The following is a 23,776-nucleotide window of genomic DNA, read 5'->3' on the forward strand; positions in this document are numbered from 1 at the left end:
GCCATATTTATTTTTAGACCATTTATTAAGAACATAGTGGCCCTATATTTTGAGGCCATACTTGCACTTAAATAATGCATTCCCAGGAACTAGGAGAGTAGTCAATTATAGATAAGGATAAGGGGAAATATTTGTGATTTATCCACCCCTCTTCCCCAAGTTCTTTCCTGAGGTAATTGTTCAATGAGTATAAGTGGAGATCTTGTTAGTAAGGAAGAATTGTACAACTATATTGTACGACTATATACTATACATACAACTATATAATATATAAAATGTATTTGCATTTTAATAATGCAATCATTAACCTTCAGGACTTTTTCCACGTAGTATTGAGTCTATACCCAAAGGAGGAAAACTAAGCTATGGTGTAGTTGAAAAGAGACGATTTTAATGACTACTAATTTTAATCTTGCCAGTTTTTGCTTTTCTCTTCTCTGCTTGTTTCTGACACATAGCATAGCACAGGACTTCATAAAACTGAAATCTATTATTTACTTGTTTACAATTATTTTATATTTATATTTAAATGAATATTATCTTCACTCCTCCCAATCTTTTCAGACTTTAATAGTCATAGTTCTACTCTCTTCTTCTATGACCTCAACTTTGTTAGCTTCTACATATGAGTGATAACATGTCATATTTACCTTCTTGTTCCTTGACTTTTTTCACTTAATGTAATGTCCTCTGGGCTCATCCATGTTTCTCCAAAGGGAGAGGTTAACAGAAACAAAATTACTTCTAGATAGGAGAAATAAATTCTAATGTTCTATAGTTGCATACGATGGCTATAGTTAATAATTTAGTGTATATTTTTTAATAGCTAGAAGAGAGGATTTTGAATGCTCTCAACACAAAGAAATAATAAAATCTGATGTGATTAATATGTTAGCATGATATATGTATAATAATGTCTTAATTAAATATAAAATAAAATATTCAAATCATAGGGCTCCTGAAAAATGTATATTGCCCCATGTGGAATTACGTAGTTATCTCTCGATTGAATTAATGCTGACTGAAAAGCAAGAGTATAGTAGCCTTCATTATTAATTTGAATTTTCTACAATGGGTAATACCATGTCTTACACATAGTAGGTACTTAATAAATATGTACTGAGTTGAAAATCTTTTTCCTATTTACTTCAATATAGCAAAACAAGAGAAAGAAAAGACCATGCATCACGGAAATACTTGTAAGGCAGTTGTGGCTTATTTTAGAAAACCTAAAAAATAATATCGCCTTCATCAATATGCTAATCATTCTTCAGACCATTATGTTTAAAAAGAATAATACAAATTGTTTGAAGCAACTCTATCTCTACCTAGAGAAGGGTACTTCTTATAAATTTGACACCACAAATGCACTTAAATTCTTTTAAAATTATGCAATATCTTTTATATTTTCCTCAATAGTTTATTCATCTTTATACTGATAATTTACCAGATTAAAGAGCAAGGTTGTATGGCTTTCCAGAATCTAGTAAGAACCAAGGCAAATTGGAAATTAGGATATAAAACATCGAAAACAATACAATATCAAATATGTAATTTGATAAACCATATAGCTTGATCTCAACAAAAGTTGACTTTTTCTTCCTCTTGTAGCTGAAAAATTTAATCAGCTTTTGAATTAGTCAAACATTAATACTGACTCTTTTAAGTGCTTTGTAATAAACTTATAAGAAAATACTGGGAGTTGTATTGTTTGTTGATATGCTCCTCCATTTAAAAAACTCGTGGCATAAGGATCAGCAGCAGGGGTGTTAACAGAGTTAGATTTCTCTTTTATGAGGGAGAGATTGCAGATTATCACAACAGCAGAAACTGAATAAACAGGGACAAGGTAAGAGTTCATTCTCAAGGTGCATACATGTCCTGGATGATGCATAAAATAAAATCCTTCTCTCTTCTAGGACAGTTCAACATTCTTGGTTTCTTCCTTTTTGCCCCTTAGCAGCAATGTTTTCTACACAATTAACTACAGACCATGAAATGTATATACAGTATCCATTTTAAAGTTTAATTTAAAAATTAATTTGTCCTCTGTAATCATTTTGTTTCGTAACAATAATTTTTTAACTCTTGTCTTTAATGATCACGCTTTTAGTTCATTACATGGTCTTTATAACCAAAGTGAGTTTGGCTTGGAAGAACACGGGGAAATTGCTAGCAAGGAGCCATTCAGAATATGGCCCCAGAAGTGTCTACATTTAAACGGTAAGATACTTTAGCTTTCAGAAGAGAAGCCCAAGGCATAAGATTCTTTATCATTGATAATTTCATTATTCTTAATGTTTATCAGATCTTTGAATCACTACAGAAGTTGGAAAAGAAATTGACTTGAACTCTGGCTTATTTTCTTACAGGGTATCTTTGGATTGTTTGAAACCGGAACCTAAGAAATCCTCCACAATGAAAATTCAACATTGGAATAAAAATCAGAATAGAAAGGTCTTTTCAAATTGCCTGCAAAAATCATCAGCTGGCTATAGTTTAGACTTAATCCGGCCAAGTGAAGAGGCAAAAATTCAAATCTTCCAGGCCCATTATTTTGAACATATGGAGGTTACAATAGAAATATTTGCATCAAATAACCTTATTAAAATGGATTTTCAATTTTTAGTTATAGTGCACATCTCCCTTAAAAGAAAAACTGTTCACAGAAAACATGTCACTTTGTACTCATCTGTTTTTAGCAAACATTCAGGACTCAATATTGTCCTCGATGTTAGAATTTCTTAAATTGAAAAGTATCACAGTAATAATCCTTGGAACCTGTTCTACAATATTACAAAGTTTCAATATGGGATGTGACTATAAAATGATAATAATGAACCACATTTTCTTGCACTCAGATTAACACCAGCATTATATAATTAGTTGGGAAGGCAAGCAATTTTGTTTTCACATTAAAAGAAATACAAAGGCCATTTCTTGGAGCGAGGATTATTTATTCTATGAAGCTAAACGGGAAAAGTAGATAAGCAGACACTGCTTGTATCTCAATAGAAAATTGTAATCATACAAATTTTAGGATATCAACATTTCCAATTTGGTTTAGTACATTCAAACAAAAGGAACAGATGAAGTGAAGGTGATATTATTATATTTTCTGTCTCTAGGCTCTAAAAGTTTAACATATCTTTCCCCTTTTTAGTGTGTCAAAATATATAAAATTTTGAATCACAGAAACTGTAAATTAAATAATTTCACTTCAAACTTAACTCTTCCAAATTTTCCAAATCTACAATACTATTATTTCAATAGATCTTCATGTTTAAAAGACAAAGTAAAATGCTGGAAAGCAAAACATCTCAAAGTCAAATTTTAGCATGTTTCACTTGTTGAAGAATTTCTTCTTTTTATGTATGTAACTATGTCAATCATAAATTAAAATCATAATTAAAAATTCCTTTTTTGTCATGTTTTCCACAGGAGCTTTTACTCATAGCAAGGATGCTAGCGTGTTGAAGTGTTACCCATCACACCCCATTCTGACACACAGACACTTTATAAAAAGTCTCTTTCCTTAGTTGGAGAAACTGTCCTCCTTAAATTCCATACAATTGTGATGGGACTCTTAATGATATCAAATATTCTGGCTAAAGAGAAACACATATCACACAGATTGCCTTGTCACAGTGTCCAATTAGCCTGTACGTGGTGATTGGCTGGGAAATCTGCACCTTCTCAGGATTAGGCCCCAGTGTTTCCAAGCCATCTTACCATTTATAATTTTACAGCACACGAATGAAGAATTCCTGAATCCTGCGATGTGTATCATCACAAAAGCAGGCTCACAATTTGCGATCACTACTACCAAGTGAAGTGGGAAAACTAGGGCAGCAATAAAAGGGACTCTAATTTCTGAGAAGAGAAGTAAAATAATATATCTAGGATGATATATCAGTGACACAGCTTTAATCTAGTGATTTTACATTGCCATTTCAACAAATACCAGGCTATTTGTAATTATTTATTACAGATTTACAACTTTCTTCCACAACACACACACATGCACACACACCAAAATGAGATATCCAATTCATTCTCGAGTGTTTGGTTTGACGGTCCATTCTGTACACTTGTACCCTCACCAACTCCATTGCACCACCAGAATCTTCCCCCAGGAGTTACTGCCTTCACCCTCTGACTAGCTGGACCTAGAATTTCACTGTTGCTTCTCACAGCACATGCAGTGATCCTTTGGAAAGGAAACTCATTTCTTATTTGTATCTTGACTGAAGCCCTTCCATGGTTTGCCTGTTACATTTACGATAAAATTCAAAACCTCCTTTACACAGCTTCAAAGCCCTGCAATATATGAGTGCCGCGCAGTTTTGGACCTGATATCTTACTTCTCTTATAACCACACTGGCCATTTTACTGTTTTATGGGAACATGCCAAGTCCGTTTCTGCTACAAGGTCTTTGCAATCTCTGTTCCTTGTGTCTGGCTCACTCTTGCCTGATATCTGAAAACGACTCATTTCTTTTCACTCAAGTAATTCTTCAAACATTGTCTATAATGAGAAAGTTTCCTTAACTGCTCTGTCATCCTGCCTCTTCCCTCAGTCACCTCTATATCTGCCTTGTCATTGATCACTATCTTAAATTATATTGCGTATTGTTTGATTTCTTTATTGTCTGTCTTCCACTCCAAAATGTGAAAGTAACAAGATTAGAGGCTTTCTTTGTCCTTCTAACACCATAACCCAGGTGCCTATATGCATTACTGGCTCACAATAGATGATCAATATGTGTGTTCAATGATAAACAAATTTTGAGTAAATGAACGTAGTAGAAATCTCAAGTTAGAACAAAAAACTAGACAATAAATTTGGCAACACAGAAGTTACCAATGCCCTGCGGAAAAGTAATTTCACTGCTTTAGCTGAATAGACATTGCAAATTAATGAATAAAGTAATCACAAGTTAGATCAGGTAAAAATCTCTATTTACAGAAGGACTACATAACCTGTTGGAAATTTTTATAATATGTGGTAGGTGGAAAAGCAAATGGGAGGCAAGAAAATAAAAACAAAATTATTCTAAAAGATTTGCGTGCAAAGAGCAGCATAATTGCTCAATATGAATTAGAAGGAAACCAGAGGTAAAGAGAGGATATGGAATTATTTTCTCCTCCTATGTTGTAAAAGAAGTGGAGTTTTTGTATGCTTGCTTTAAAAAAGAAATAGAAATTTGCATTTGTTCATATATGCTAAGCAATAAGCTAACATACAGAAAGATTAAAAATATTACACAGAGCAATAATTGCTAGAGCAAGGATTACAAACACAAGAAATGATGGTTCTAGAGCTGAGAACACAAACTGATGGATTAGGGATATATAGAAGAGGATGATGAAGGTCGTGGTTGGTAACAATAATAAAAGCAACAATAAGAATAGAAGCCACTGTCCTGCGTGTTTCATGAGTGTTAATTAAACTGATATCTGCACAAGTCAGTAAGCAAAATGTCAGAAAAGACCCCACTGGATGCTTTCTATTTTCTCTGTGAACAAAATGCTGAATTTGCCCACTGAGAACAGAAGGGAAGATAGCAATATATACAGCTTAATGCAAACAGAGTTTTACAATAGCATTTTATAAAAAGAGATATAAACCGGTTCAGGACACAGAAAAATTGGCAGAAAGTGTGAATGGTCTAGTTGGGAATAAAGCATATTTTTACCTGTAGTGATATCAAGACAGCCACATAGTTCTCAATAATAATTTGTGGATTTTAGTCTTAAATACAGTAATAAATAAACAGCTGTGTGACTCTGGACAAGTCAGTTCACAGGCAACTAATAATAGAGTTCATAGGCAGCAGATAATGGGAGGCTTTGAAATTGAACAGGTCTAAATTCAACTCCCAGCTATGGCAATTAATACTGGTATAGCCTTTTCAATTCACATCAACTGAGTTGCATTGTCTTAATCTGTAAAAGGACGAAAATAATAGTAGTTACAAAATAAATTAATACATGTAAGATACCTACAAATTTCTTAGTAAACTCTTATCAATAAGCAGGTATTGTTAGTTCTATGATTCTCGACCTAATCCTCTTCCTTATCATTTTCATAATCATGATAATCCTTACCTTATATTTAGAATGCAGGATGGAATTAAATATCTCTAAAGAATTTTCTAGATCCAAAATTATTCTAGTTACATGCAAACCCTAGATACATATCAGTCAAACTAATGCTAAAACGGGAGGAAAGAAACCTACGAAAATGATAAAGAACGTACTCTACCCCTACAGATGTATTAGCTGTTTATATTTTGTCACTAAACCAGTAGACCTGTTGGATTTCAAAGCCTCCCGTTATTTGCTGCCACAGTTAGTTGCCTGTTCACTGACTTGTCCAGAGTCACACAGTTGTCTATTTATTAATATATTTATGACTAAAATCTAGGTTTCTCTATCGCACACATTATTACTGAGACCTGTGTGGCTGTCTTTATATCACTACAGATGAATATACTTTACTCCTCACTTAAATAATTATGTGTTAAGTATCTGGGACCTAAGGCTTAAATTAATATAATTTACATTCTGTTTTATATAAGCCTCAATAACAGGCAAAATCCCTCTAAGTTTAGTGAGGCCCCATAGTCTAGAGTAATTTTTTATGATCATCTGGAAATGCCAGTATTTTTTGTGTCTTATGTGCTACAGCTTTGTCTGTAAGAGTAAATAGGTGTTTACATTTGGAAATGAATTATGTGCAATTGCTAGAGCATATCTACAGCTAGTCCCCAGTAGACAAGTTCTTCAAAACACTTACACAGTCTCCTATGCTTTTAACCAATGAAAAATTTGATGAGATAATTACTAAGATTCCATCACACGCCTCTATTATTTTTCCACCATCAATGTAATTCTTAAGTTTTTTTGGTAGTAAATTTCAAATAGATTTATTAATCAGGATAATGATGGCTACTCATACATCTAAAAAGTTCAGTGTCTTAATACAAAAGTTTATTTTTCTTTCATATAATAGGCCAATAAGGCTATTTCTTGGATGATCATTCCTATTGTGACTCTGGAAATAAATTTCATTGTATCTTGTAATTATACCATGCCTTAGATCTCAGAATTATCCGCTTGCATCTTATAAGTAGAAAGGGAGGGGGGAAGCAGTAACATCCATATCTTAACCGTCTGAACTCCGAAGTGATAAGCATTACTTTTGTTCTGTTTTGACAAGAAAGAAGTAGTTCCATGATCTCAGAAAGATGTCAGGGCTAGTGGGAAGAGCTGCAGGAAACTAGTACCCGGCCTGGTAGGCACGTTCCAGAAAAAAGTCTACCCTGTGAAAGACGAACATCATCCTTTGTTCTATGGCTAGCTGTCTCTCTGCCCAAAACTGAATATCAATGAGTACAAATTACATGTTCAAAATCACAATGTGAGGACAGAAATAAATAAGAAGTAAATTGAGCTCCATATTTCAACACTAGATAGGCCCAACGTTAAAAATGTTCTTACAAGTATTTTAAAGAAATCTAAAGAAAATAGTAAAATAAAGCAAGAATTGAGGAATAGAAAGATTATTCAGGCTGAAAGATAGCAGCAATGACTACTAATTTCCTAAGTATTTATCTATATTAGGCAACAACAAGAAAAAAGATTTTATACAAAGTTTAAAACTTAATATGCTCCAGCCCTTAATGTCCATTACCCAGAAATACAATTGTCTCTTTGCCAACAGTTGACTAGGAGGAGGTTAAGCTATAATTTACCCAAAATGTTGAATCATTTAATAAAAATTCAGTAACAGCAAGTTTGGATTTAATATTTAAAATGTCATGATTAAAATAAAATGAATTTTATTAATGAATTCATAGCAAGCGTCATTCCAATTGATCACTGGAAATCACATTATTAATAATGATAATATTAAATACTCTAAAATTTTAAGAAATATAATTGATGAACTGGAGAGAGAAATATTTAGAATAAGAAATACTCATTTAATGAAGAGATTATCAAAAACAGAAACATGTAAAGCACTAATTAAGTTCATTATAGCACCTGTCCATCAAGTACTAATTGCTTTAAAGTAATAGGTCTAAATAATAGTGAAAGTAAATAAATTATGCACATTTTGTTACAGCTTGAAGATTCAGTACTTCTTTTCCACTGTTGAGCCTCTTTTTTAAAGTTTCTTTATCTTGTGCCAAAACTATCCTCTTCTTTGAAAAAATTGCTTAAGTTCCAAAAAATGTTATAAGTATAGTCAATTTCCTTTAATTCACCACTATTTTTTACCATGATTCACCATGTTACAACTTAGAGATAATGGCTGATATCAAACCACCAACAGTGTCTACATAGCCCCTCCATTATTAAAGGCACACACACATACATTTATTCCTGAAACTGAAAAAAGAGGATGTGACTTTTTGTTTGTTTGTTTGTTTATTTATGTTTTGAGACAGAGTTTCCCTCTGTCATCCAGGCTGGAGTGCAATGACATGATCTCGGCTCACTGTAACATGTGCCTCCCTGGCTCAGTGATTTCTCCTGCCTCAGCCTCCTGAGCAGCTGGGATTACAGGCATGTGCCACAACACGCTGCTAATTTTTCTATTTTTAGTAGACACAGGGTTTCACCATGTTGGCCAGGCTCATCTCAAACTTGTGGCCTCAAGTGACCTGCCCACCTCAGCCTCCCAAAGTGCTAGGATTACAGGCATGAGCCACCGGTGCCCATCCCATACCAATTTTAAATAAAAAATAAACTACGACAGTTGAAAACAAAATTACTAATATCTAAACAATATTCTTTACTGGTAAACGGGTGAAACAACAGGCATCAGCACATTGTTTACAGTACAGAAAGTGACACACTCTCCTTTGGAGTGTGGTTGACAATATATGTCAATATTTAAACATATTTTCTTTTTGACATAGCAATCCAACTACTAGGAATTGATGGCAAAAATATTCACACACGTATATAAAGATAAATGCTGAAGAGTGTTGTACAAAGAAAAACTAGAACTAACCCTAATGTCCATCAATAAAGTATTAAGTAAATTATGGGATAGTCTTGTAATGGGTTTCTTTAAAGCCATTTAAAGAAATGAGATAAAATCCATTTGCTGAATTGCAAATGTTGAAAATATGTTAAAACAAGGCACAAAAATATGCATAAAATATTCCCATTTGGAGGTAAGTGTGTTTGTGTAAATGTGTGTGGGTGTGTGTGTAGATAATTCCTGGAAGTGCAGGAGTCTGTAGGAACTGAGTGGTCCGGGGAGGAAGGAATCAACTGTGTACTATCTTTTCTATCATATGGAGTTGTTACCTTATCCACATGTTGTTTTCATAAGTGTTAAATTTTAAAAATAAAGAAGTTTTAAAATTGCTATCACTTATACCACCTTTGTATAATATTTTCTCCTCTTTCTGTGTAGCTAATAAACGATCATAGTTTTTCTCAGTTCTTTCAAAATAATAAAGCAATATAGAAATAGACAGAATTAGAAGAACTAGAAGAATCATTATTGTTAATAGGCAGCTAGTTTCCTTTCTTATAGACAAAAGAATAGGGTTTTTCTTTTATATAAAAAGCACCTACTACATATTTGTGTAAATATATCCCTTCCTGCAATTCAGAAACCTAAGTAATGTTGATCAAAGTTTTCTTTGAACCTGAGCATTTTAATCTTCATCTCTTAAGGATATTTGATTAAGAGATATTAAGGTCAATCCAAAATACTTCTTTAAAAGTAACTTTCATTGATATCCATTTTTTTCTCTTCAAAGGTTTATACCAGATTCTTGTCTATTTGGGGAACAAGAAGAAACCAAGAAATATTTGCATCTTCCTTTGCTGTACTTTTTTTTCCCCAAATTCATACTCTTTTCCTTGTATAGGGGACATTCATGAAGCACTAATTGGATGGCAGAGTAATGGTTTCTGTGTGAAGCGATTCCTTCTGTTCACTGTTCACATTACACCATCAACTGGCCTTCATCTTTCCCTGTGTCATAGTGCACCTTTTTTGTGGCTAGCTGCTCCATTTGCCCTCTTCTACTGATCATCAATTTAAACCCCTGTTCTCACAGCAGAAATCTTGGTATACAAGATTCAGAAGTATACACAGAAGCACATTCATTACAAATCTGTTATACAGACTTCAAAGCCAGTATATACTGCAAACAGAACTGTGAAAACTGTGAAGGATCTCTACTTAGATCCAGAATTTCCCTCCTTCAAACGCAAGGAGGGTTCCTGCTAAGCAGAAGGAGTCTTTAGGTCCAATGGAGAAATAAAATTTCTCTGACAGGACATGCAAAGACTTAGCTATGCTCACTCATAAAAGCTGACATTCCTTGAGGCATCTAGTACATGTAAATCCTTCTCCTGTATTTTGGAATTTCTGGTCTAAAACTCTTCTTCTCTGGCCATGGGGACATGGGCAGTGCTAAAGGATGTAAAGCAGAGAAATATTAAGGGAGGCAAATTTGTTGAAATTTTAAGTACCCTAAAAATCTTTAACCCATCAAAGGTATGCCCACCCTCATGCTATTTCTCTTTAAGCATCTGTCTCATATTTTCTATAACACAATGATGGCTCACTGTTTCCACTCTTTTCCTTCTCAACTGCCAAAATCAGGCCCCTCCTTTTATTTAATGTATAAGGTAATCTTAAATTTCATATCCTATGATCATGACAGGAGTAAATCAATTTTCTCAAATACTTTGTCTATGGCAACCCAACAATTCACCTGTTAGCTATTAAATATACAGTCACTATAATATTCGTGGGTTAACAAGCATTTCTAATGTGCTATGGGCACAAAGATGTGGGAGTACTTAATTCTACCTTGGGTTGGGAGGAGAGACTGAATAGACCTTTCTCAGTAATTAATGTTTATTGAGTGCTTTCATTGTGAAAAGTTCTTTACGCAAATTATGTCTTTAATTCTCACAAAAACAGAGGGAGATACATAGTATAATTATCAACTCTATCTTTTAAACAAGAAAACTGAGTCTGGGATAATTTAATTTGCTCAAAGTCATTCTGGAGAAATGGAGATGGAGCCAGACTTCAAAGCTAGTCAGTCCAGCTTCAAATTACATACCATTAACCATTATGCTAAAAGCCTTCTCAGAAATGGAGTCTGCCAGAAGAACAAAGGAACAAGTGGGCAGGACACCTCACGAGAAAATAAAACACAGCCATAACCAACACCCGTGATCATAAAATATACAACGTGTTTAGGAAAAAACAGTAATAGCTAACCCTATCATAATGCCTATCATGGATGAAGTAGTTCTAATTGTTTCGGCACATTAAGTCATTAATCCTTAAAACATCACAGAAAGTACCATTTGTAGGATACCTACTTTACAGCAGAAAAATCTGAAGCACTCAGAGCTCGAGTAACCCGTCCGAGATCACATAGCTAAGAACGGTGGGGCTAGACTGTGAAGCCAGGCATTCTGGCTCTGGCCCCTTGTGCTCTGACATACGTTCTGTGCTCTCTACAGAATGAATTTCCTGCTGTGAGAGAGCTGCAATGTGCCATTGGGAGAAAACTACAGAGGAGGCTCTAAAGCTACCTGGGCCAGATTATAAAGGATCACGAGAAGGACTTTGGACTTTAATCAACAGGTTCCTGATTTTTAACTGGAGAGGAAATATATCCCAATAATGATAAGGTGTGTTGTGTACTTCAAAAATAACGTCAATTCTGTGACTTATTTTCATATATGAGAAACACGCTTTCTGTTTTTGTAATGCATAACACCTAATATAAACCCTGACCAAATCACATTGACTGACTAAGATGTACAATCTAAGTAGTTGAATTTTCTGATTATAAGCAATTCTCAACTAGGGGAGATTATACTCCCTTCAAGGTGATAATAGAATAACTGGAGAACCTAAAAAGTGTATATTCAGCAAAAAAAAGAATGTGGGCTAAAACATGCTGAGAAACAGTACATTAGGCAGCAGGTATAGAGAAATTTCTTTTTTAAAAATATAGGGTGGTGGTAAGATAAGTAACAATTCTACAATGCTTAGAAGAATGTCTCATTTATATAACATGCTTTATAAGTAACATAAGACAATAAAACACAATAAGAGCACAAATTCTAGAATCACAATGGCCAGGTTTCGTGTCCAAGTCTACCAATTGAACAAATTAAGTGAATTGTGTGTCTCAGCTTTTATCATAGGTAAAATGGGGATAACAACTGTAAGTAACCTTACTTCCAACTATTGTAAGATTAAATGAATTATAAACATATATGCATGTTTGTATGTGTGTGTGTATGTGTGTGTGCATACAGATACCAAGTTCCAGGCATAAAGGAAACTCTATGAAGTTTAGTTATGATCTGTGTTTTAAGAAGAGGAATCAAACAATGTTATACTAATTCACTATCCAAAGTACAATGACCATTTGTAAATGTAATTAATTTTTAAAAATTTTGCAAACCTTCATCATCCTAACGAAATTTATGAAACGTTAAGTATCTATAAACATCTGTTCCTATACATAAAATTGATAATTATGGAAAAAGAATGTGTATGTAAACAAGATAGTCATGATTTCAAATCTGAAATCTACACTTTGTATCTATCTATCACCTATCTATCTATCTACCTATCTATCTAACTATACCTATCAATTGTGCTTCTGCAGAACTAATCTCAGGCAGAACACCCAGAAACTCTGAGCCTCAGTTATGGGCATAATAATGCTTAGTATAAAACATTAGCATCATTGTAAAAGCTAAATCAGTTTAAGGCATTTAATGAAGAGTTTTGCATATATTAAGTGTGAAATAAATACTGGATTTAATTCTCTCTGAAGACATTATTAATACAGTCATATTCCATAGAAGTTAATGTCTCTCAAGTATAAGAAGCATTATTTTTAAATGATTATGATAAGTTCAATTCAGTTCAACAAACATTTGTGGAACTCTATATAACTTATGCTTTGTGATTAAATCTTTCTGCCTTCAATATTTCAACAAAGGAAACACAAACACCATAGGTATTCAATCAGTGATCATATAAATACATTTAGATCTTCTTTTAAAAATAGTCATTATAAACCATGAATTCGAAGATTGTATAGTTAAAATAGATAAATTTTAGGACTCACTTTTTTGATAACTATTTTTGATAAGTAGCATTTTACACTACTTTCATCATTTTCTATATAATGCCTTCTTAGGAGGTCAAAAGCACTTCCTTAATGATTCTTTTTTTTTTTTTTTTAAATCCTTCGGTGTAAATGAAGTAGAAATTAACATGGCTAGTTTTGTCCTACAACTTCTTCAACCTTACTCTGTCTTATTAGGCCAAACCTTTTTCTTTTAATATCAGCAGCATCGATTGGTGCCAGCAACACTGATCTAGAAATAGTGTTAATTATCTGCAGCTGCACAGGCAGCAAGGGAGCATAAAACACTGGGCTTCTTGTTCACAATATACAAAAACAATGAAACAATCACCCTCAGCTGTCAGCATCTGCAGCTCTTTCCCCAAGGGTAACAATACAACAAGTGGATCACATTCAAAGCTTGGGAAACCCATCATGTATTTCATATTAAAGCATCAAAATAATGGTTTATGTTACCATATTGGAAAAACGTGCTGCAGGCAAAGTTCTTTCTCATTATTCATACTACTATTTTCTTTTAACTGGTAATGATAATGGTAACAGAAAGTTAGCACAATAACAAAGATATCACCTGGTCTGAGACCAGTTCTTCACAGAAAAAGCCATTTGGAGACAATATCCAAATATATGACTTAGAACATCACATGTTTGGATGGTTTACACCATCCTCTACACTGGCAGTGGTGGTCAAAACTAGAGTAAAACTATGATTCACCTCATCATGTTATTTTTCTGATTTCAGAGGACAATTATTGTTATTTAAAACACTGAGGAAGGAGAAATTTACTAATTATTTCAATTATTTACAAATCCAAGTGAAGGACCTACTAGTTTCTTAAAACCAATTGTTACATCCCTCATTTCACATTTAAATATCCTTCTTTAACAAGATAATGTGACTTTCAGGGATATGGATGGAGCTGGTAGCCATCATCCCAGCAAACTAACACAAGAACAGAAAACCAAACACCACATATTCTCACTTATAAGTGAGAGCTGAACAATGAGAACACATTGACACAGGGAGGGGAACAACACATACTGTGGCCTGTCCATGGGGGTTAGGGGGAGGGAGAGCATCAAGATAAACAGATAATGCATGCAGGGCTTAATACCTAGGCGATAGGCTGATAGGTGCAGTAAACCACCATGGGACACCTTTACCTGTATAACAAACCTGCACATTCTGCACATGTATCCCGGAACTTAAAATAAAATATTTAAAAATCCTCCTTTTCCTTTTATTTGATAAATCATGCATTCATTTATTCTTCCATTGAAACATACTTGTTGACTGATGCCTATACCCTTCTTAATTCATCTTCAACAAATATACGCAAAGCACTAAGAAAATAATGTTTAAACCTAGATTATCTACACTGACCATTTCAATTGATCAAACTATTTGTCAAAATTTTCTTCCTAAATATTTTACAAATGGCAGCTGTTTTACTAAACTCCCCAAAGAAAACATGTACTGAGCAGTAATTCAAGATCTGGGTACACAGTAGTAAATAAGACACCTTCATTGAGCTCAGTCGAAGGAGATCAATGCTAGACAAACTATTACAAATGTTGTGAGCACTATAAGATGCGAAGGTTAAAATTCTAAAGCAATGGAGAAATGAGTGTGATATATTGGGAAGAGGAGACGGGAAAGCGTGTTTGAAAAATTTATTCCCCTTGCAGGAAGAAACAGCAGGTTTCCTTTCTCTTTTATGAGGTCAAGGGAAGAAAGAATAAGTTGTTCCTTTAAACGGAAAAAAGGTAGCAATTTGTATTCTAAACTATGCAAATGGACAAAAATTGATTAATTAAGCCGTCTTTCCCAGCTTTCTCTACCACATCCCCAAAATTCACACAATCCTCAAATCTAAGATCTAGATTATTTGTATTAACCATTTTTATTGATCAAAGTGCTTGGCAAAGCTCTTCCTCCCTAAGTGTTGTATAAATATTCACTATGTACTGACATCCTCAAGGCAAATAAAGCATAACAAATGTTAATCTTAAAATCAATTTGTTGGAAACTAGTGATTTATTTATTGAATAGAGCATGTATTGAATGGAAATTTATAAATGGTCTCTATCAGAAATAGAACAGGACTAAATACTATTTACATAAAACATTTTGAAATTCACCCACTAAAAGCATATTAGTCTCCCCTCTGAACCCTCTCCACCATTACACCAAAGGCAAAGCTTCAGTAGTGCCCTATTAAGGATCTTTCAATTTTATATATTAAGGGACATTTGGCTATCGGTTTCTGATAGTCTTTATCATGTTAAGAAATAATTTTGCCTGTAGTTAAGTCGTTTAATAAGTCAGAGAAGTAACGAGACAGCATAGTGGTAAAAAGCTTAGGCTCTGGGATCTATCAGTACAGATTAGAATTGAAGCTCTGAAAATTTCTAGCTTTGTAGTCTTGAGTCAGTTACTTTAACCTCTCTTAGCTTCAGTGTCCAGCAAGTGTCAAAACGAGTGTGTCTCTGCCACAGACATGATATTAACTGCGACGTCTTTGGTTGCTCTTTGACTTGGGTTCACGGGGCCAGGGGTGAAGTGGCAGGTGAATCTTTTCAAAGCTGTTAAATGTCTGCACATGGAAATCTTTCCCAGGGTCTCTAGAACTTGTGATAAAACAGTTTTTGCTTTTATGGGAGATAAACTGACTTAGTCTCTGTAACTTAGGTGAGAGATCATATATGAATCCCTTTTGACACCCTTCTCTTTTGTATTTCACCCCCAATATACACACATTCACATACTAGTATTTTTAAATTTGTATGATTAATAGAAATGCCAAGAAATTTAGAATCCTAAGGAAATAAATAGAAACATGAGTTTCTGGCCCAAAGCTTTGTTATCCCTCTGTAAAATTAGCATCAAAGTCAGGATTGATGGGGGATATGTTACTGATAACTGCTTCACCCGTTTGTGCTTTCCCCTAGTAGGCTAACTTAATAGAATTGTGATTTCCAAGAAGTCTTTTGTTCTTTATATCACCAAACTGTTGTTTTCTTTCTCCTACTCCCTCTCTCTATTCCACAAGTACATTATTGATATACCATGATTCTATCCCAAGTGAACACATTTTCAAACCCGCATACCTCTGTTACATCAACCTCCCTTGGTTCTAGAAATCTGCCACTATAGACTTAACATTGTGAAATAAAGGCTTCTACTCCTTTTGGCATGTACAACAGGGTGTTATGTGTATGTCCTCTTACATTATAAGAAACACCAATGTAACTTAAATATTTGCTGTTTCCTAGAAATGCTATTTATATTCTTATTTTCCAATATTCTTATTCTTATTCTCTTACTGTTGGTGTGTTTGAGTAATAGAATTTATGTGCAAGTACATTAAAGCCAAAAATCCAATTTTTCTCTGAGCATACACAAATAGCAAAATTTTCTTTGTTCATTTGATTTAAAAGCAATACATAAGTCCATTATCAGAGAAAGAGTATTCTCAAAAAATAACTTTAAAAATGATAAAGGAAACAAATACACCACTTGTTTCGGTCGGTTAAACAATGAATTAGCGTTTGATTGCGGCGTGTTCAAATTTTTAAGACTCAGCACCAAACTACACAGGCTATTTCTAAATTACTGGTCCTTCCCAAAACAGAGCCCGTCTAACAGAAGCAGTGCTGGTTGTTAGAAGGTACTTGAAATCGTCCCTTCTTTTTTAGAAATTGTGAATCAGCATCCAGGGAATAGATACAAGGACTCCACTTGTATCCACTGGTATGAGTGACCCCTAAAGAAGGCATCCTGAGGGGTTCAATTCCCAAGTCCCTATTTAGTGACTTTTAATCTCTTTTTATGAACATCAATCATTTTCTCTCCTTTAACTTTCTAACTCTATCCTGAGGGAAATAAAGATGTTTGGATAGCCACAAACAAAAATATGTGGAGGGAACAAAACTAATTGTTCCTTAAACTTGAAAAAGCACAAACATCTAGATATAACATTTTAAATATCATCTTTATAAGACCTTCTTTATTTAATAATATATGCCTCAAATTCTATAATCTGTAGTAATTGTGACTGATACCAATGTTTAACCCAAGTGAATCATAATTGTATTAACTAAGCTTCTGTAACTGTTTCAATAAAACTCTGCGTAAAAGATTAGCAGGCACTGCCAAATATTTATACTCTGCAGTTATTCCTAGTAAGGAGCGCTGTTCTATCAGTGGGATTAAATTTAACAATGTTTACCTGTGTGTAAGCCTCCGGTGACTAATGCAGACTGCAGTCTGAGAATCTTGAGCAATGCATACTTTATGGCGACTACATTTCATCTTTAAGCATGGATCCTTAGCTGGATCTAAAGCTAAAAAAAATTACAAAGAAAATATTAAAATAAGCGTCTGTAAAATGGAGGTATCAAATCCCATCAAACACAATTTGATCAGGTAATTTACATAATGCTTAATTGTAAACTTTCTTCACATTCTTTCTCTATTAAGAGAAACTTCTGCATCTAGCCACATAACTCAGAGTTAACAGCTAGCTGTAGTTTAGTCTCATCCACTCTATTCAGAAGCTAAGATGCACATATGCCTATAATCAATGTGTTATCAAAATAGAAACTTTAAGACTCAAACTCTCTGTAGTTTCTATGGCCTTCTCAGCAGCAAAGGTGGTGAAATAAAGTTAGAGTATGTGACTTAAGTATTTTATGACAGTGGAAAACTACAATCTATACCCTTGCTTTCCCGAGATAAATGCTGGTGGGTAAATAAAAGGGACGAAATGAACAAACAAAAATGTCAGTGGACATTAATGGATATCTTTGGCTATCCAAAAATAGTCTAGAGCTGTATTTGCAGACTGGATGAATATATCATAGTAAGAACTGAGATTCTGCATTTTCATTTTTACATCATTTGTGCATAATATTTGGACTCCCATTTCTTCAAACAAACCTCTGTCTTGATGGCCGTCAACAAAAAGGCTACGTGAAATGTTGACGGTTTCATTTTATAACATCTTTATTTATATGTAATTCACATACTACACGATTCGGACAGTTAAGTTTACAACCAATATTTTTCAGTATATTTGCAATTATAAAACTATCACCACAATCAATATTAGAATAATTTCATCACCAAAAATACCCAAACATATCCTCTTGTTATCATCCCCTATTCCCTCTCCCCTCCAGCTAGTATTAGGCAAATACTCATCTAATTTCCATCTCTAGAGATTTTCCTATTCTGGACATTTTATATAAATTGAATGTTAAAATTTGTGGTGCTTTGTGCCTAGCTTCTTTCACTTGGAACAATGTTTCTGAAATTCAATCATGTTGTACCATGAATCACTACCTAATTCCTTTATATTGTTGAGTATTATGCCATTTTACAGATATATCACATTTTATTTATTCACTAGTAGATATGAATTTTGGTTGTTTCCACTTTTTGGCTATTGTAAATAATATTGCTATTGGTGATCATTCATGGTTAATCCCAGTGACACTTTGTTGTAATTTATTGTTGGGGGCAGACCAGAGGAGGAGTTGGTACAAATAAACAAAAGGCACTGAGTGTCCAGATTTGGTACATGCCAAAATTGAGAGAAAGAAACAATGAAATACGGTGCACAAAGAGAAATAAAACCGGAAAAATGTGCATTTGGAATATGCAGAAGTATTTGGAAGGGCTCCAGGCTGACCAATGGACATAAAATGTGGATTTGAGACACTCTTTGAGTGTAACTCAAGGTGATTCTTCAGCATATTTAGTCAATAGCCTAAATAAAGTGAATATATTTTTATAATCAATGCATTTTATTTTATTTTATTTTTGAGAGAGAGTCTCTCTCTGACGGCCTGGCTAGAGTTCAGTGGCGTGATCTGGGCTCACTGCAACCTCCGCTTCACAGGCTTAAGTGATTCTCCTGCCTCGGCCTCCCAAGTTGCTGGGGCTACAGGCACCTGCCACCACGCCCAGATAATTTTTGTATTTTTAGTAGAGACGGGGTTTCACCATGTTAGCCAGGCTGCTCTCGAACTCCTGACCCCAAATGATCCACCCACCTTAGCCTCCCAAAGTGCTGGGATTACAACTGTGAGCCACTGCCCTTGGCCTGATAATCAATATAAAATACAGATACAAGCCATAATCTATATGCACATATATCTTACTGATTTCAATATATAAAGTATACTTCTGCCAAATTCTTGTTAGAGATTTTACATAACCATGAGATTTAAAATAAAGAATGTTAACACATATCATTGGTGAAATTTTAACTAACAGACATTTTATATTATTCCATACTAAAGTGGTCAAGACATTAAATGCATCTATTTGGAACACAAATGTTTCAATTTTCTCCATACTAAGATAATTTTTTAAATAAGTAATGATTAGATTAATTACAGCTTTCCTCGTTTGGTCAGTAGCTTTAATAATGAAAATAAACCATATTAATTTTTCATTGTCTATAACATGTTAAATATACTTTGTTCACTATGCAAATGTAAATTGCTACAACATTCTTTTCAGACTATCACAGTTTGAATCATCATTAGGTAAAAAATGCTGTCTTCGAAATATTGCAATACAAAAGTGTATGACTTCTTGTTGGACAATACAAAAGAAAAAAACACACTATAACTTAGAAGACATTAAAAGTGTTTTGAGCTAGTTCTAATGTTTAGTCTATGTTGATTTCTAATTACTAAAATCATTTTTTAAAATTCATTAAACAACTCTGCCTGACAATTAAATAATGTACTGCCTCTGTACTATAGGTACATATATGTCATATACTCCTTTTGAGTATATTTAATCTTGGACTTATGTTCTGAAAAAGGAGTGTTTTCATTTTGAAATAAAACACTATAGTACATATAAAATTTTGATTAATCTAGTTAACGATTCGAATGCAGACTGGTATGATTATACCTATTTTTTCTTTACCTTATAAAATCTACATTCGATAATTTCCAAAAGTTCTGTGACACAGTTTTGTCATATATGTTCAAGAAAATGGAACTCAAAAATTGGTATACAGTGAAAATAGAACAAATTTAACACATGAAAAATAATGTAATGAGTTTTACATAGGATTCCATGTAAATGACCAAATAAGAGAGGAGCAGTATTTGTCAGGAGATGGAAAATATAAGAGAAAGTGAACATAAAGAATCAGATACATAGCATGTACAATAACAAAAAGACCACTTTCTGTGCATGAGATTTTAACCATCTGTATTTTTTAGTAGAACTCACATTGTTGGCAGCTTAAAAAATACAAAACATTACACACTGTAAATACAGATGCCTAAGATTTTATTCTTGAAACCACAACAATAACACAACAAATTTCTCTTGGCTGAAGTCCATGGATTAGAATCAATCCTGTGCCTTAAAGAGACCTGGCATTCATCATCTCCCTCTGTTGTGTTCCTCTTTCCATCTTGTTTTCTATTTAACGTCTCCTCTTCTGTTCTGCATGATTGTATTTAGTTTTCTCTCCAGCAACCAGTCAAACTACCTCTAGAAAGATTTCAGCAATTGCATTTGACTTCACTGGGCTATATTCTTTTCTTCATCCTAATCTCTAATAAACTTTCTGGTCAGTGTAAACTAACCTGGGTACCTGACAAGTAAGATTTTTTTGGTTGTGTTTCAGAAAACACCATCTGTATTTTAAACAACTGCCATATAATGTATGAGCGTCATTACATTTGCAATGTAGGATCTCCCTCAATCTTTTGCCAGAATACTTGTTTTTTAGTCCAGAATTTTTCCCAGTTACTTCCAGATGAAGCCCTGGGCTTCATTCACATTTGTTTTTGATCTCACCTACCCTTGCTGCCTCAGGCATTCCCACCATTATGGGCTGGATGAGGCCTGATTCTTCCTAGTTTATGCTAGGATAGATATCGTACAAGAATTGTATCTTGTCTCCAACGGACTCAACATTTTATTGGCAGAGATGTATAAATAGTTATTAATAATTAGAATACATTGTTAAGTGGAACTTAAATATATATAATATGCATACAGAGAGACAGAGAGATCACACGATAGTGAATGGGAGAAAACTAGAATGAGTGACACCTTAGGTAAGTTTTAAAAGAATATAGGACCCACCAAGTGCACAAAATGAAACTCCAGTATAAGTAGATGGAATAAATAGCAAAAATGTAGAAAAAGGATGTCCTACTCATGGAATGGCAGATAGTTCAGGACCAATGAAATATAAAATGCTCATATTGCCTGTGAGTATTGTGGAAAACACTGAACAGGGAGATGGAAGCTTCTTAGCCTTCCAGAGTTTTATCATTTTGGTAATTTCATGGCCTGGCATGATTTTAGGTAGAAGAGTGGCGCGATTATGTATTGCAGAAAGACAACACACAAGAATTTGGAGATGGTTTGAAGTGTGTGTGGTTAAGACAGGGATATTAACCAGCTGTAGGAGAGAGAAAGAATAAGAACCTGATCTAAGATAAATGGGTGTGAAGATGGAGAAGAGGGGATGCATTTCAAAGACATAAAGGACACTGATTCAATAGGGTCTAATTATTAATATAATAGAAGAGGGAAATTGGTTGAAATAAAAGAAATGATGTTTTGTGGCACCACTAAACAATAAATAAGATATTTGGTGGCGAGAAAAAAATATAGCAAGTTTAGTTGTGAGAAGTTAAGGTGATGACCTTATCTTTCATATTAGTGAAATGCCTGTGGTGACATCCAGATACTAATACTCAGCTGTCACCTAGATATTTGGATCTTGTATTCCAAGGAGAAGTTAAGGGAAAGATGTCCCTCCAGTAGTCATCTTAAAGAATGTACGTTAGAAACATAATCAGTCTTGTAATCTAGTTAGATTTTTAGGATGCTCAGCTTGATGACATATTTAAAGTAAAAAGATGGAAAACCTATTTTTATGGCCAACTCTCTTATCTTCTTCCCACAGCACATTTTTGGGCTGGAACAGAGAACTCCATCTCCCAGGTTTTATGCATACTGAGAACAGAATAATGGACAATGATTTTTTCTTTTTCTTTTTTTTTTGAGACAGAGTCTCACTCTGTCGCCCAGGCTGGAGTGCAGTGGCGCGATCTCTGACTCAAGTTCTGACTCCCGGGTTCACGCCATTCTCCTCCCTCAGCCTCCCGAGTAGCTGGGACTACAGGCAACCGCCACCACACCTGGTTAATTTTTTTTTGTATTTTTTAGTAGAGATGGGGTTTCACCATGTTAGCCAGGATGGTCTCGATCCCCTGACCTCGTGATCCGCCCGCCTCAGCCTCCCAAAGGGCTGGGATTACAGGCGTGAGCCACCGCACACGGCCTGGACAATGATTTTCTTGGAGTCATAAACTTCTTGCCCATAACCTTAATATTTTGAGAACAGGGATGCAGAAACCACTAAAAAAAAAACAGTACTCAAAATCCCTTTACATACTTTGTGCAAACCCTCTACTCTGGACGATAAATGATTGGAAAGTTCTTAAACCTTAGAATTTCAATGTCATTTAAAATACTGACTTACGATCACAAAACCCAAAAATCTCTGATAGTTGAAAGGTCTTTGTTTTTGTTGTTGTTGTTGCCGGGGACTTGCAAATACTTGTGAAAATCTCATTTGATAAAGAAAATGATACTGTGAATTAATGTAAATTAATTTATGATTTTAACTCAATTTAGCATTTAGCTTCAAAAGGACTACTATTTTTAACTGCAGGGTGGTGTGCTGCAGAATTATAAATTTTTTTACAGGGTATACATGTAGTTGTATGCATTATATGATACACAAATCACATTGATTTTTTACAGTACGAAAATTTCAAAATTCTATATACATCTGTTCTAAGCATTTGGATGGGATATTATATGAGCATTCCATTATTGCAATTTATTCAGTATCTGCTATGTGCCAGTACAGTTCTTTTTTATGTGAAAAATATCCTTAAAACCATTTTCTGAAACATGTTAGCATCTCAGTTTTAGATGTCAGAAAACTACAGCTCAAATACAATGTTTATCCTAGGATGTATAACGAGCAATTAGTAGAACCAGGTTTCAAACCCAAGCCCTTGGAATTACAAAACCTGAAGAATTTGCCACTGAAGAATCCTGTTTCCTGAGCTTTCAGTGAGATTCAGAGTAGCTGAAACAATGTCCTGTGATCAGCTGACCTTTAGATTCTCTATAACAGAATAAAAAGTTAAAACTTTTGCTGAAATAATATTCAAATATAATATCTAGTAAGACAAGCAGAAAAGACTGTAAGATTGACTATTACCAGAGTATTTGTCTAGTTTTGATTCTGAGAGTTCATTCTTATGCTTACATATGTTGCTTTCTCTCCAATAAATCAGTTCCATATACAATTGCTTGGAACCTAATACTGTATTCTGATAATTCGTCTACCCAGAAAATCATTCAACGATGCCTAAAAGCCATCTATTTAATCTGATCTTTACATTTCACATTAAAGCACTATCATTTTAATACAAAATACAGACTTTTTGGGGAAACCCTTTAACTATTTGATCTGTTCATTAATTTTTCACTATTTTTTAAATATTCATCATATGTTCTATTTTAATTC

General features: G+C 34.1%; 1 protein-coding gene across 5 annotated transcripts in view; it reads right to left on the reverse strand.

The window, feature by feature from the left end:
• The window catches only part of SPOCK3 (SPARC (osteonectin), cwcv and kazal like domains proteoglycan 3), a 481,221-nt gene that overhangs the window by 209,817 nt on the left and 247,628 nt on the right, over positions 1-23,776 (reverse strand). For 4 of the 5 annotated variants that reach the window (XM_055276339.2, XM_055276338.2, XM_055276337.2 and 1 more), the window contains one exon: positions 17,408-17,522. The exons of the other annotated variant lie outside the window; for it this stretch is intronic. In XM_055276339.2, the coding sequence (XP_055132314.1) occupies positions 17,408-17,522 (115 nt within the window). The remainder of the gene's footprint in view (positions 1-17,407; positions 17,523-23,776) is intronic. 5 annotated transcript variants of the gene reach the window in all.

The sequence above is a fragment of the Symphalangus syndactylus genome, chromosome 4 (assembly GCF_028878055.3).
Source record: "Symphalangus syndactylus isolate Jambi chromosome 4, NHGRI_mSymSyn1-v2.1_pri, whole genome shotgun sequence".
Taxonomy (NCBI): Eukaryota; Metazoa; Chordata; class Mammalia; order Primates; family Hylobatidae; genus Symphalangus; species Symphalangus syndactylus.